This window comes from Erpetoichthys calabaricus, chromosome 8 (assembly GCF_900747795.2).
Source record: "Erpetoichthys calabaricus chromosome 8, fErpCal1.3, whole genome shotgun sequence".
NCBI classification, from domain to species: Eukaryota; Metazoa; Chordata; class Cladistia; order Polypteriformes; family Polypteridae; genus Erpetoichthys; species Erpetoichthys calabaricus.
Window position 1 is genome coordinate 88331315 of NC_041401.2, and position 14184 is coordinate 88345498.

The 14184-nt window shown below is 37.1% G+C and overlaps 1 protein-coding gene across 5 annotated transcripts in view; it reads left to right on the plus strand.

Moving 5' to 3' along the window:
* The window catches only part of acaca (acetyl-CoA carboxylase alpha), a 188444-nt gene that overhangs the window by 20175 nt on the left and 154085 nt on the right, over positions 1 to 14184 (plus strand). For all 5 annotated transcript variants that reach the window (XM_051931343.1, XM_051931345.1, XM_028807062.2 and 2 more), the window contains exons 5-11: positions 54 to 163; positions 1226 to 1307; positions 1648 to 1746; positions 5033 to 5139; positions 9704 to 9814; positions 10447 to 10656; positions 13196 to 13366. In XM_051931343.1, coding sequence (XP_051787303.1) covers positions 54 to 163; positions 1226 to 1307; positions 1648 to 1746; positions 5033 to 5139; positions 9704 to 9814; positions 10447 to 10656; positions 13196 to 13366 — 890 coding nt within the window. The remainder of the gene's footprint in view (positions 1 to 53; positions 164 to 1225; positions 1308 to 1647; positions 1747 to 5032; positions 5140 to 9703; positions 9815 to 10446; positions 10657 to 13195; positions 13367 to 14184) is intronic.

Genomic DNA, 14184 nt, shown 5'->3' on the forward strand with positions numbered 1-14184 from the left:
CTGTTGATCTATGTATGTTATTTTATTAGCTATATTATGGTGATTGTTTGCAGAATACATTAAGATGGCAGACCACTATGTCCCTGTACCTGGAGGAGCGAACAACAATAACTATGCCAATGTGGAGTTGATACTTGATATTGCCAAGCGCATTCCTGTCCAGGTGAGCAGATAACATATCAAATCTCAGTATAACTTTATACTTGGGGACACATGTTGTTCTAAAATTCAGTCCTCATTGAAGGTGATAACTATGGGTATGTTGTCTGACATTTTCTTAAACTGAGGTCTGTTCCTGCCTTTGACACAAGGCTTGTTTGTTCTGGTAACTTAAATATACAGTTTCTGAAATATTTTACAGCTATTGTTTTATATTTGTAAAAAGTAGTAGTTCAGAGTATACAGGCACAAGAGACCTTAACTTACTTTTTTTTCTTGTGGATACTCAGTCGCAGTTACTAATAGCACTGACTTTTAGCATTTGTAGCAAATTTATTCCTGATTCCTATTTTCATAACTTTTGTGTTCATTCAGTTAGTTTATACTCTGATTTAATTCCAGGGCGTTTCCAACTCTTCCAACTACTTTGAATTCATGTATGTTAATTATTATAATCGTTAATGTCATCACATGTTGTTTTTTATACCTTATGTTTGCCTTGCGCTGGTGATCACTGTATAGAGTGCTATACAAAATTGTAATTAATTGTTAAATATACTCCAAGCTGTTGTGGCTCTAATGTTGTTGTTTATTCAGTTTTTCAAATCAATACATTTTGACCCTTCAGTATAGTTTAGCTCGCTCACATAAAAACAAGTTGGAAATACTGCACTATTCTCTGCTGAATTTTAATTTTGTTGAGAGTCCCTGTACAGTATCATATCAGTTTCTGTCATGATTTTTTTGTTTGTTCTTTATTTCCCCTTATACAATTTCTTGTATTAGGAATTTATTAGTTTTCGCATACCCCTTGGGGTCAGAGCTCAGGGTCAGCCATTGTACAGCGCCCCTGGAGCAATTACAGGTTAAGGGTCTTGCTCAAGGGCCCAGCAGAGTAGGATCTCTTTTGGCAGTGACGGGGATTGGAACCGGCAACCTTTGGGATACCAGCGCAGATCCTTAGCCTCAGAGCCACCACTCCGCCCTTATGTATTATTATGATGTATAATTCTGTACACTAGTTTATCTGTAGTTTCACTCTAGAAGTCTAATTTTTCTTTGCTAGGCTGTGTGGGCTGGATGGGGTCATGCCTCTGAAAATCCAAAACTACCTGAGTTACTGCAGAAGAATGGCATTGCCTTCATGGGTGAGTTGATTTTTAACACTGCTTTGTTGAGCCTATTATGTATATAACTGCTTTTTTTACATAACATTTGTTACAAAGATGTCGAGAGCTGATGATGTTAGGTTAATGAAGCACTTGAAAATTGCTGCTGATGAAAGCTTGGAACTAATCCAGGATGCAGCATCACTCCTACATACACACACTCACTGATACCTGTTGGGGTAAACAACAACGAAACCCAGAGAATAACTCGCATAAGCACAAGGAGAACATACACATTTTTATACAGATCGTAATATAAAAGGACTGTTCTCTTTTATGTTGAAGAAGACTGCTACCTTTCATTATTTTCCAATTTCAGGTCCACCCAGTCAAGCAATGTGGGCACTAGGAGATAAAATTGCTTCTTCCATTGTGGCTCAGACAGCTGGAATTCCTACACTGCCATGGAGTGGCTCAGGTATTACCTCATTTGTCACTCATCTTTTGGAAATTACTTTTGAGAATAAGTTGGTACTTCTTATTTGCTCTTCGTACTTATAGTAGAATAGGTGAGGTATCCTGGGGTACATCAGGTAAATTTGGTTTGAGTAGTTGTGAAGTGCAATAAAAAATGGAAAATGGCTGAAATATACTTTAAGTTTTTTTTTTTAATTAAAGATTGATTTAGCACTACTTTGTATGAATGAAAAAGGAAAAAAAAGCAAAGACCATGAGTTGTTAGGAGGCATTTCTTTTTACAAACTGACTAGTCAAACTGGAATTAAAGTTAACCTGAAATTGATTTGTATGAGCATGAAGTGCAAAATGACATTGAAATGTAAGAATGGGCATTTTAAAATTCTATTTTAATGTTTGAGTGGAAGGTTCTGGTTATAAAGATCTTGTGGGAAGGAAGTGGAAAATTAATTGTGTAAACAGGAAGGGGGTAAATTACATTTGTTTGTGTGATGTGCTGAACAAAACAGTTTGTGTAAATGCATGGAAGATTATCTGAGGCAAACTCATGAATTTACATTAATTTAAAACAGAGAAAGTCATTCTGGCTTAAATATACTTGATGGTAGAATAAACTGATTTGTTATCCTATTTTAAAACATAGATAAAAATAAATTTTATCCTGGTATCAAATCACAATCAGTCAATACCCACTCCTTGATCAAACATGCAATAAATTAGCAGAGTTACATTGTAACGAGTGTCTATGAATAACTAAAATGTGCAGATCTCACTAACTTGAACATTGTTTATTTATTTATTTATTTTTTGCAACATTCAGTGTTTCCCTATATGGGAAGGCCCATTGAATTAAGGTCACTTTGAAAACTTAGGAAATTAATATACTCAAGCAAAATATTGTAGTCACACATTACAGAGATGATTGAAGTCGTTATATAAAATCAAAAATAATTGTAAAATCTAAGAAAAGAAAAGATATAAAGAAGTCAAGACAAAAATTTGCTGTCAAAAAATATAAACAGGAGGTTAAAAAATATCTCAAGGTTCACAGGAGTGGCTGCCACTCCTGTTCTGTTTTAGCATACTTACAACAAAGAAAGGAAAAAGAAAACTGAGGTAAAGATTTAAAAAAGACAATGCAAGGATTTATCTTAATGGGGGGGGGGGGGCGTGTAACGACTTTTACATTATTCAGTTAGTTCTCCATTAGGTTATCCCATATTTTGTAGGAACCTGCTTGTTGATTGGTAGTATATATTCTAAGAAGCCTATGATGATGATGATAAGAACTTTATTTATCCCGAGGGAAATTCTTTTGTCATATACATGCTCAGTGCAACAAGAGGAATAAAGATAAGGTAGTAAAGAGTTAAAAAGATCAGTAGTAATAGTGCAAACAGAATAACAAAATAACTCTAAACAAAGTAACAAATAACTATAGCTATAACTAATAGTTTGTATTATAACTGTATAACTAATTTGTGCAAAGCAACAAACAACTATAATTAAAACTATAACAGATATAATAAAACAACAGATTGTTAGTGCAAGTGGTTATGAAAAGTGACTTAGTGTTTGTGCCATGAATAAATGAGATAGCAGCATGTGATGATGGGATGAAACAAACATTCAGTAACATACAGATGAGTAAATAAAAAACCGAATGAGACCTAATGACAAAAATTCTGAAAAAGATCACCTACAGAATGAGGACGAGTTATACAGTCTTATTGCCACGGGTAGAAAGGATTTCCTGTGGCGTTCGGTTCTGCATTTGGAGGCAATGAGTCTTTTGCTGTGTGTGCTGTGATGACCCATCACGGAGGCGTGCATGTGGTGAGAGGGGTTGTCCATGATACCGAGAAGCTTTTTCAGCATTCTCCTCTCAGACACCTCCACCAGGTTCTCCAGTCTGACACCTAGGACAGAACCAGCCTTTTTAATCAGCTTGTTCAGCCTGTTGGCATTAGCTGTCTTCACCCCACTGCCCCAGCACACAGCTGCAAAAAACACCACGCTCTCTACCACAGAGTGATAGAACATAGTCAGCATTTTCCTACAGACATTGAAAGACCTGAGCCTCCTCAGTAGGTAAAGCCGGCTCTGCCCTTTCTTGAAAACCGTGTTGGTGTTCTTGGACCAGTCCAGTTTACTGTCAATGTGTACCACCAGGTACCTGTAGTCCTCAACCACCTCAACATCCATTCCTCTGATGGTGACAGGGGTGGGAAAAGGAGCCTGCTTCCTAAAGTCCACAACCAGTTCCTTTGTCTTTGTGATGTTTATCTGTAAATGGTTTAGCTCACACCACTCCACAAAGCTGTCCACCACACTCCTGTATTCATCCTCCTGTCCATCCCTGATACAGGCCACAATGGCAGAGTCATCAGAGAATTTCTGCAGGTGACATGACTGAGACCTGTACCTGAAGTCAGACGTGTAGAGGGTGAAGAGGAAGGGTGATAGGACAGTTCCCTGCGGCGCCCCCGTGCTGCTCAGGATGCTATCAGAGCAGCAGCTCTTCAGCCGGACATGCTGTGGTCGATTGGTAAGATAGTCCGTAATCCAGGCTACCAATGGGGCGTCCACCTGCATTTCCGTGAGCTTATTCCCCAGCAGCTATGTGTTACTTGAGAAGAAATATCCACAATGAATGGCAAGGGTAGCTTCTTCAATGTTGCTCTGTGTTACAGAATAAAATTTTATAGAAAATAGTCAGTTCATTAAGAATGGTAGTCCTCCCATCTTTCAATTGCCAAACATGCATTTTCCATTGCAGAGCTGCATGCAGTATGTCCATTTTTAGAGATCCACACAAAAACACTCATGTTCATATACAGTACATGAGGCCATTTTAGAGTCACCTTCCACCTAACAAACACATATTCCGACTGTGAAAGGAGAGCTGAGTACCTGAAGGAAACTCAATTTACAAACACCACACAAACAATTACAAAGTTCCAGCTTCTCAATATGGAGTGAGAGTGTATTTCAGAAGTTAGGTTAATTGATGTGTATTATGACTGGAATTCATTTATCATCCAATAAAATGGAAGAGTGCAGTAGTCTCAAGTGATGAATTCTGTCACTTATTTACGTGCTGTAACATTTTCTCTGCTCACATATTGGCAGGTAAGATTCTAACATCTTCTACATCTTATATAGTTGGTTGTTTAAAATGTGAAATGTCTGTTACGTATTACAGAAAACCTCAAGGCTAATTGAACCAGTAGTCAGTAAATCTGAATTTAAGTATGTTGAAATGGTTTATATATTGATCTCTGCAGGTCTGACAGTGGACTGGTCTGAGAATGATCAAAAGAAGAATATCATCAATGTACCCCCTGAACTGTATGAGAAGGGATGCATCAGAGATGTAGAAGAAGGTCTCCAGGTATAGAAACTGAAGGTTTTTGTTTATGATTTTGTTTATGATACATCAAAAAAATTGACTAATTGACTATACTGTGATATACTTGGAGTACAGGGTTGACAGTATATCTGTGTCAGTATATTAAATATATATATTTTTACCATTTTAAAGAAGATCTTGTGTTAGCATACATTGGAAAAGACTTTAGGTAGTGTTTATTTGATTAAGATCATAACAAAAATTTGATGTTTCTATAGGACAACACACCTCCATATTCTTAATGTGAAGGTATAACTTTTCATTTTTTATAGCATGCTTTCAGAGAGGCTGGGAACATGGCGGGAAAACATGTTTTCAAACCCTTTGGAAGTTTCTGGAATTCCTGAATGAATGGCTCTGAAAATGTGATTTGGTATTCATTTAAGTTATAATAACTAATAACATCCATCCATCCATCCATTTTCCAACCCGCTGAATCCGAACACAGGGTCACGGGGGTCTGCTGGAGCCAATCCCAGCCAACACAGGGCACAAGGCAGGAAACAATCCTGGGCAGGGTGCCAACCCACCGCAGGACACACACAAACACACCCACACACCAAGCACACACTAGGGCCAATTTAGAATCGCCAATCCACCTAACCTGCATGTCTTTGGACTGTGGGAGGAAACCGGAGCGCCCGGAGGAAACCCACGCAGACACGGGGAGAACATGCAAACTCCACGCAGGGAGGACCCGGGAAGCGAACCCGGGTCCCCAGGTCTCCCAACTGCGAGGCAGCAGCGCTACCCACTGCGCCACCGTGCCGCCCACTAATAACATATTTGTTTTAAAGTAATTGCACACATTAAATTATACACTGTCATATCTGATTTTAAAATATTGTTTAAATAGCCACATTCAAGGATGGAAAAAGTATGTGAAACCATAGATTTAACAACTGGTATGACACTTTTCAGTAGTAGTAGTGGACCAAATGCTGATCAGATTTATACAGAGTTTAAGAAATGTTTTAACCCATTTATTTCTATTTCTGGGACTTCCTTTTTTGATAAAACTTTGAATTCATTGTTCCCTCAACAACTGCTAGCCGCACAGGCACTGAGACAGCAAAACAGCCTCATATGGCAATGCATACTCCATCATAATTTACAGCTGAGACAAGATATTGGTGCTGATATTCAATGTTTTGTCCAACCATCATACTCTGCAGTTTCAACAGAATGTTTAGCTCTTTTCTCATGTGCTCACTCAACATTGTTCAAATAGAGCTGGATCATTCATCCATCCATGCATCGACCAACCCGCTATATCCGAACTACAGGGTCAGAGAGGGGTCTGCTGGAGCCAATCCCAGCCAACAGAGGGCACAAGGCAGGAAACAAACCCCAGGCAGGGCACCAGCCCACCGCAGCTGGAACATTCAGATGGTCTTTAACAGTGGTTTTTTACATAGTAACTTCCCATGAATGCCAATTCTTTTTCAGTGTTTTTCTTATTGTACACTTGGGGACATACTGTAGATGTAATTGGGTTGAAGAGATGCCACAGATCCTTAGCTGTCACCCTCAGGTTCTTGATCAACTCCTTATGCCTTGTATATCTGGTGCGTTCTTAGAGTCTTCTTTACAGGATAACCACTCCTAGCTTGTGTAATGATTACAGTGCTGAATTTCTTCCATTTGTGAATTATCAGTCTGAGCATGACCAAAGGCATAGATCTTAAGAAATGCGTTTGCAGCCCATTCTAGTTGTATGGGCCTTTAACATTTCTTTTTCCGCAGTCCTCTGAAGTCTTGTTTTGATTTAATTATGTTGTCAATATGTTGATTTTGTGAATAGCAGGAAAACAGAACTATGAGTTTTTCTGAATACACTCTCTTCTAGATAGTCACATACTTTTTCCAACACAAACTTTAATACAGCTAGATTTTTCACTAACTTTTTTTTTTTTATGAGAATGTTTCAATTGTTATAATGCTTTTAAATAGGCAGTCATTCGGGAATTCAAAGAGTTTGAAAAGTTATACAAACTCGTGGCTAGCAATGAGCAAACCCCATGGAGTCTACTTTGCTGTGAGTTCATTTGCAAAACACAATGAAATCAATAGGGAAGAGAAACTGAACTGTTTTTGAGTGCATCATAATGGTGCAACATTCTTTTAAGTGTGATTTAAGCTGTGAGGCAGCAGTGCTAACCACTTTGCCACTGTTCCTCAAACAAAAAAAGATGCAGATGGAATAAATACCACAAACTAAATACAACAAATGGCCACAAACTAGCAATAAGTAAATAAAATATATATCATTGCACCCACAGAGTTCTGATCTTGGGGCACACACTGGCTGTGCCACAAAGCGGCAGCATGGAACTGGTTTGTTTCACTGTTTGAAATCATGGCTCTGGGCACAGCTAGAAAGTCTTTTTTGTTTCCTATGTATTTGTGCAACTGCTTTGCAGTTTTTTCCTTCCATCAAGAAGAAAGAAAATCTTGTAAATAGTAATAAATCTTATGTTATTAATATTTCCAAGGGTCTTCACTGTTTTTGGACAAAGGAAAGTCTCCGTTTAAGCTTGTTTTGAAATAGCAGCTGGGCGTATGGCTAATTATGCATGCACATGAACCATTTATTGTGATCAATTTTTAATTTATCCAAGAATTTAACATACACACAAAGAAAATCAATTGAAAAAGAAGAAATTTGCATACCTCAAACAGCTCCCAGTACCCTCCCATAAATCCATCCCTCAGAGCATAGCAGCAGAATTAAAATCAACAAATATGTAAATAAAGGGGAGGAAAATAATTAGGTAACAAAAGCATCTGGAACACTGCTAAATTAACCTAAGTGTGTTGTAACAGTGATGTCAATGTGCATTAGATAATAAAGGTTTCATTTCTAAACCTGAGGTAGAACCGAGCTGGATTTTAAATATGCTCCATTAATCTGAGAGGTAGACAGTTCCAAATGAATTAGAGCAATAAAGGAATATTGCCAATTGTTAAGATAAAGAAAGAAGCTGAGGAAATTTTCAACAAGACGCAAGAAGTAATTTAGCAGCTATACAGTAGTGCCAAGACAGAGCAGTTCATACTGATGAGAGGTGAGAGGAAGCTTTGAAAGGTTCAACAGAAGTAGTGTTTGACGAATAGGAATGATGTTTACTGACAGAAAGGAAGAGAGAAACTGGATTATCTTTAACCAGAAAAAGAGAACAAAAGGGCAGTGCCAGAGCATATGGAAGAAGATGCCAGGTACACCAGGGCAACAAAAATGATAAAGTGAATAAAAACATTTACAAGGAGAAAGGTAAAGTCTATGGGTTATTTAGAGTTGGGTGAATTGGTAATTAGGATTTCTGGAAGAAAATCTCACATATCTAAAAATATTTTGTCAGCATGGTGAAGAAGGCAGTAGAGTAAGATCACAGGACCATTGTAAGATTGAAGAAAGAATTTTGTAGGTGGATTTACAGAGTAAAGAATAAAGAGTGGAAACAGGCCTCTATAAGAAATAAAAAGAACAAAACAAAGAAAAAGTTGATGCAGAGGAAACGGGTCATATGAAGAGATGCCACATGTAAATGAAAGACAAAGGATGAACTAATGAAGATGAAAACAAGACTGAAGAGACTGGAATGTCATGAGGTCTGAACTGTCAAACAGGAGTGTCATTCCCTGTTGCTGCCAGAGAGGAAAATTTCATGCTTTGCCACCAGTTGATAGGGCAGGGTTGCGAAAAATGGGAGTACACTATTTTATTGTAGGGACCTAAGAGTTTCATCATGATAAATCAATAATATTAGACAACTCCAGCCTAAAAGACAACCTTAATCACATAATCAATTAATCACTGTCAACTGAAGACCCAAACCCCTGCACCCCCAAATTCATTGTTCAAGATTCCTGTGTTAATTTCAGGTGTTTGTTGCCGTGTGAACATGGTTCCTGTGCGTGCACTGCTCTGATTTGACTGAAATATTTGTTGCTAAAATACTGTTAAATAATTATGTGCATTTTGTCCATTATGAGCAAACAACTGAATGACTTGACTTGTGGATTGTGTGACATGAGTAATGCGAGAATTTTTCGTGGACATTTTTATATAGTTTACTGTGGTATAGTTTCCACAGACTATGTCCTATAGGAAAGTCTGTTGTCTCTGTTCCTATGAAAACGTAAGAGTGAACATTTTTCTCATTCATCACTAGAGACTACATGGTATAAGTAACATTTTGAAAAATCATATTTTGAGTGGAGGCAATGCTGTATAAGGGAAATATTTTGGCAGATGCCTTACAGCAGTAGGCATACAAATGTAACATCTGTAACATTTTAGAAAATATGTTACAACATTTAGTGAAAATATTAATATTTTTATGCTATATCATGGTGAAAAGAACTTTTTTGTCAAAGCAGTTGGCAAGATGCTGGAAGTGCTCTTTTGGTGTGGGTTCATAAAACATGTTTTTGTGAACTAGTGATAATATATTATGTTTTCTTTTTAATATCTGTGGCTTAGTAATAGAACATACATAAGAGATTCCTATAAATGAATAACAATAAAACCGTTTCCTAACAGGCAGCAGAAAATGTTGGGTACCCAGTTATGGTAAAAGCATCTGAAGGAGGAGGAGGGAAGGGCATCCGCAAGGTGAACAGTGCTGAAGACTTTCCAAATCTCTTCAGACAGGTAAGGTTGTAAAATACTTTCAATAAAGTAATGAAGATTTAACTGCAAAAATTCACCATAAGTACGTCTTGGGCTTTTGTAGGGTAATTGGCTACTCTGGTTGGTTTTCTTTACCGATAATTGGAATGGTGAATATTACTCCTAAAACTAATTAGAAGACATTCTTTTGAAAAATGGAGCCTAATTAAATATAAAGTAGCCTTTTCTAATAAATTACTTAAAGTAGTTGAGTGGTATTTATGGGCAGCATTGTGGTGCAGTGATAGCACTGATGCCTTGTAACAAGAAAAAAAGGGTTCAGGATCTGGGCACTTTGTGTGTGGAGTTTGCATGTTCTTTGCATATGCTGAATAGGTAGATTGGCAATGCTAAATTGCCCTCAATGTGTGTGTTTAATTACCCAGCGTTGGGCTGACACCCTGTATGATGATCGTTCCTGTCTTGTTCCTGATTCTTTCTGGGATAGGTTCCAGCTGCTCTGCAACCATGCTCTGGATAAACAAGCTTAGAAAATGGATGGATGGTTTCATTTGTGTGCGATGTGACATATGTTCTGTGTTGTTTTGTGTTCATGGGTAATTTACAGTTTCATTGTAATGTTATCTGTTCAATATTTCACTTCAATGATTTAGGTTCAGACAGAAGTCCCCGGTTCTCCCATATTTGTCATGAGACTTGCAAAACATGCTCGCCATCTTGAAGTTCAGATCTTGGCAGACCAGTATGGCAATGCTATTTCTTTGTTTGGACGTGACTGTTCTGTTCAGCGTCGACATCAGAAGATAATAGAAGAGGCTCCAGCTACCATTGCCACCCATGCTATATTTGAGAACATGGAGCAGGTATGTATAAATAGTACTAGACCTACCCAAAATTAGGGCTGCTTGACAATGTGGCAAGATACATTTAATAGGATGAGAGGTTTGGTGCCAAATGCTAGTAGAAACCCAAAGAAGTAAAATAAGAAACTTGTACAAACACAGTAGATATATTTAAGATATGTTAAGGCTAAGCTTCAGTCTTTCTTTGTCAAACCTTTAGCCACGATAAATTCATTTAACAATCTTCATATTTTTGTTTATAGGCATCTGTGTGAGGTGTGTGCTTTCCATACTTATATTTTACAGAGGGCTGGGTGCATTCCCACACATTTTCATTTATACGATGTTTAGCATTGGGTGTTCTGCTTACTACATACAGTACTCAGGCTATCTGTTCCATTTTGGTGCTTTTTCAAAGATATTCACTTTGCCCATCTATCTGTTTCTATAATGTAGATAACACAAATGTTATAGATAAGGCTCCAGGTATTTTTCCTTAATTCAATAGTAAAGAACCCACAAATGATGCTTAATTTAGCACCACCAGCTGGGGGTTAATTAGAAAACAGAGAAAACTACCATCAAATACACTGAGTCAGACATGCAGAGAGTGAGCATCACTGTTGGAGGAAAGCAGAAGACATAGTCAAAAATCCATGCAGACACATAAAGAATAAGAACCCAGGACTCTGAAGTAGCACTAAACTCTGTACCACCTGAACATGTTTTAGTAGTATAATATTTGCATTTTATTATAGCTGTTGGGCAGAGCTTTTTAAGATTCTTATATTTATTTTCCTTACTGGAATAATAATATTTCTGCATTGTTTAAACATTTTGTTTCCTGTGAGAACATTCTTGGATGCAACAGATGCTTTAAACTGAAACAGGTTCAGTTGGTGGACATGAATAGACCTAATATTCTGTCAATTGAAGCAAAAAGGCATAAAACAGGTTTACCAGATAATAATAACACTAGTAGTTCAGTTGGACTCTGGCACAGCCACAGGCCACCTACTCTTTTGATTCCAAAGTTCCCTACTTCAAAAATATTCTGCAAAAAATAAAACAAATGATCAAAAGACTAGCGAAGGTCATACCAGAAAATATTACCAATCCCTTTAATAAAGCCTATAACACAATCAGAATCAAAGTCAAAACACTAAGCCACAAGTGGTTTAACCACAAATCTTAATCCAAAAATAGTTCAAGCAGAGTTTTAAAGTAAAATCTACAAACTTGGGACAGTGTGTCCCAGCATAAGACTGGTTTAAATGCAGCCGTGCCAATAACATCATTTCAGAATACTTTGGATGCAAACTCTCTGACATCTCTCTGAGTCTTGAAAATGGTGGTGGCCACGAGAAAACAAGGTGATGGTGCGATATCTCCAAAATATTGCGTTAAAAGGAAACAATAATTTTATCTTCCTATTTTACAAACAGAGTGAAAGTAAAATTATTTATAATTCAAAACAACTATAGAAAATTCAGACTAAAGAAAAATTTTGAATCTATACCTACTGTATAATCAGAATTAATTTACCAATCCTAACACACTAAGCACACACTTTCGTCAGTACTGAGTGACCAGCAACTTTGTAGTCTTTGGAGAGTATGTTAGAATACTAGGAAGATAAACTCCATTCTGAAGGCATTAGAGTGCAATTAAAGTTGAGCAATGCTAATTAGAGTCTACTGTAAAAAAAATTAATATCAAGGTAGACCCAACAGTGAACAGCTACTATACTTGTTTCTTTTTTGACAGTTTTGATCCTTCCATACAACAGAATCATACGGGAAAAGTAATTGAGCAGCAAAGGTTTAAATGCAGACTGAAGAGAGTGTTCAGATAAAAGCATGGCTCAAAACCCTAAAGAGCAGAGTTAGATGAATTAAATCATGAGATAATACAAAACTAAAAAGCTGTAATTATTTCTATAAAATTAATTGCTGAAAAATGTTATGTCTTTCCCTTATTTGTAACAAAGTTCAGATGTTTCTTTGATATGTGAATGCCTGTTATGACCTGATACAGCATACAGTAAGTGGCGCACATGCTTCAGCAGATACATAGATACTTTATTAATCCCCAAGGTGAAATTCACATACTCCAGCAGCTGCATACTGATAAAAACAATATTAATTAAAGAGCAATAAAAACACAGTGCATGATGCTACAGCTTTTTTTGTAAATCCTGACAGTTTCTAAATAAGTACATATGAGACATTCCTTGTACATCCAGTGAGTGACAACTTGATTTGGTATACCTGCTCATTAGTGAATTAAATAAAAAAGTGGTAAAAGTGTGGCAAAGGGATCTTGACCAATGTCAACTTTCATGTTTCCAAGAGTGCACTCAAATTAGGAGATAACGGACCTCTACTGTCAATTTACTGTTCTAACTTATTCCAGAAATACCAGTCAAATGCTTGATTAGTGACCTAGTGAGTGGAGAAGTACAAAGTAAAATAAAGTTTTACATGTTTTTTTTTTTCTTCAAATGATTAGTGTTAAACACAGACTCTAACTGTTTCATTTTACTCATTTTGCTTGGCAGTGTGCAGTCAAGCTTGCTAAGATGGTAGGCTATGTGAGTGCTGGCACAGTTGAGTACCTGTACAGTCAAGATGGCAGCTTTTATTTCCTAGAACTAAACCCTCGTCTGCAAGTGGAGCACCCATGTACAGAGATGGTTGCTGATGTCAATCTACCTTCAGCACAGTTACAGGTGAGTCATCAACAAGTTGGAGATGGTGTTACATAATATGGTGTAGTCCAGTACTGCTCGACATAGCGATTTCAACCTTTGCATTGCTGATGGCCCAGATTTTGCCTCTTTTCTCTATACTTTTGTTGTGGTTTTGATAATGCACGTGGATATTTACAAGTGGATCCTCAACTGTTTTAAACCTTTTAAGTACCAAGATGATTATTATCCCTATAAATTTATATACACTGTTATATATTGTATATGTATTGTATTGCAGTGAATGCTGTTAATGATTGTATATTCAGCACAGTAAAGTAAAAATTAATCGATTTATGTTGAATGTGACATTAGCAAGAAAAAGTAATTAATCAAACGCTTATTGTTTAAAACACAGTATGGGTCTTTACAGTGTGCCTATTTAGGACCGTGAGAGTGGTTGGTGATCTCTAGTGTGCCCTGAGTGGGTGACATGGATCTCAAAGCAGAATGCTTCTTTTATCTGATACAGATTGTATGATTACAATAATTAAATGCTTCTCAGTCTGCCTTCTTTTTCCATTTAGAAACATTCAGTTGTTTGTGTGGCAGGAGTGAAATGGCTTTTTGTTTCGTCTAAAGTTTATCAAATTAGCTCAGGCACTGTGCTGGGACTGCAACTGACCTTAGCTGTTCTATAACTGCCTGTTTTCAACAGATGCAGGAATTCCTTTGTTTCTTAATGGAAATATTTGTAAAAATGTCATTCATATTAAATGTGAGAAACATTATGTTTTTCAAAGAGGCATACACTTAGGAAAGGACAAATTGAAAAGATTTGGACATTGGGCATTATAACC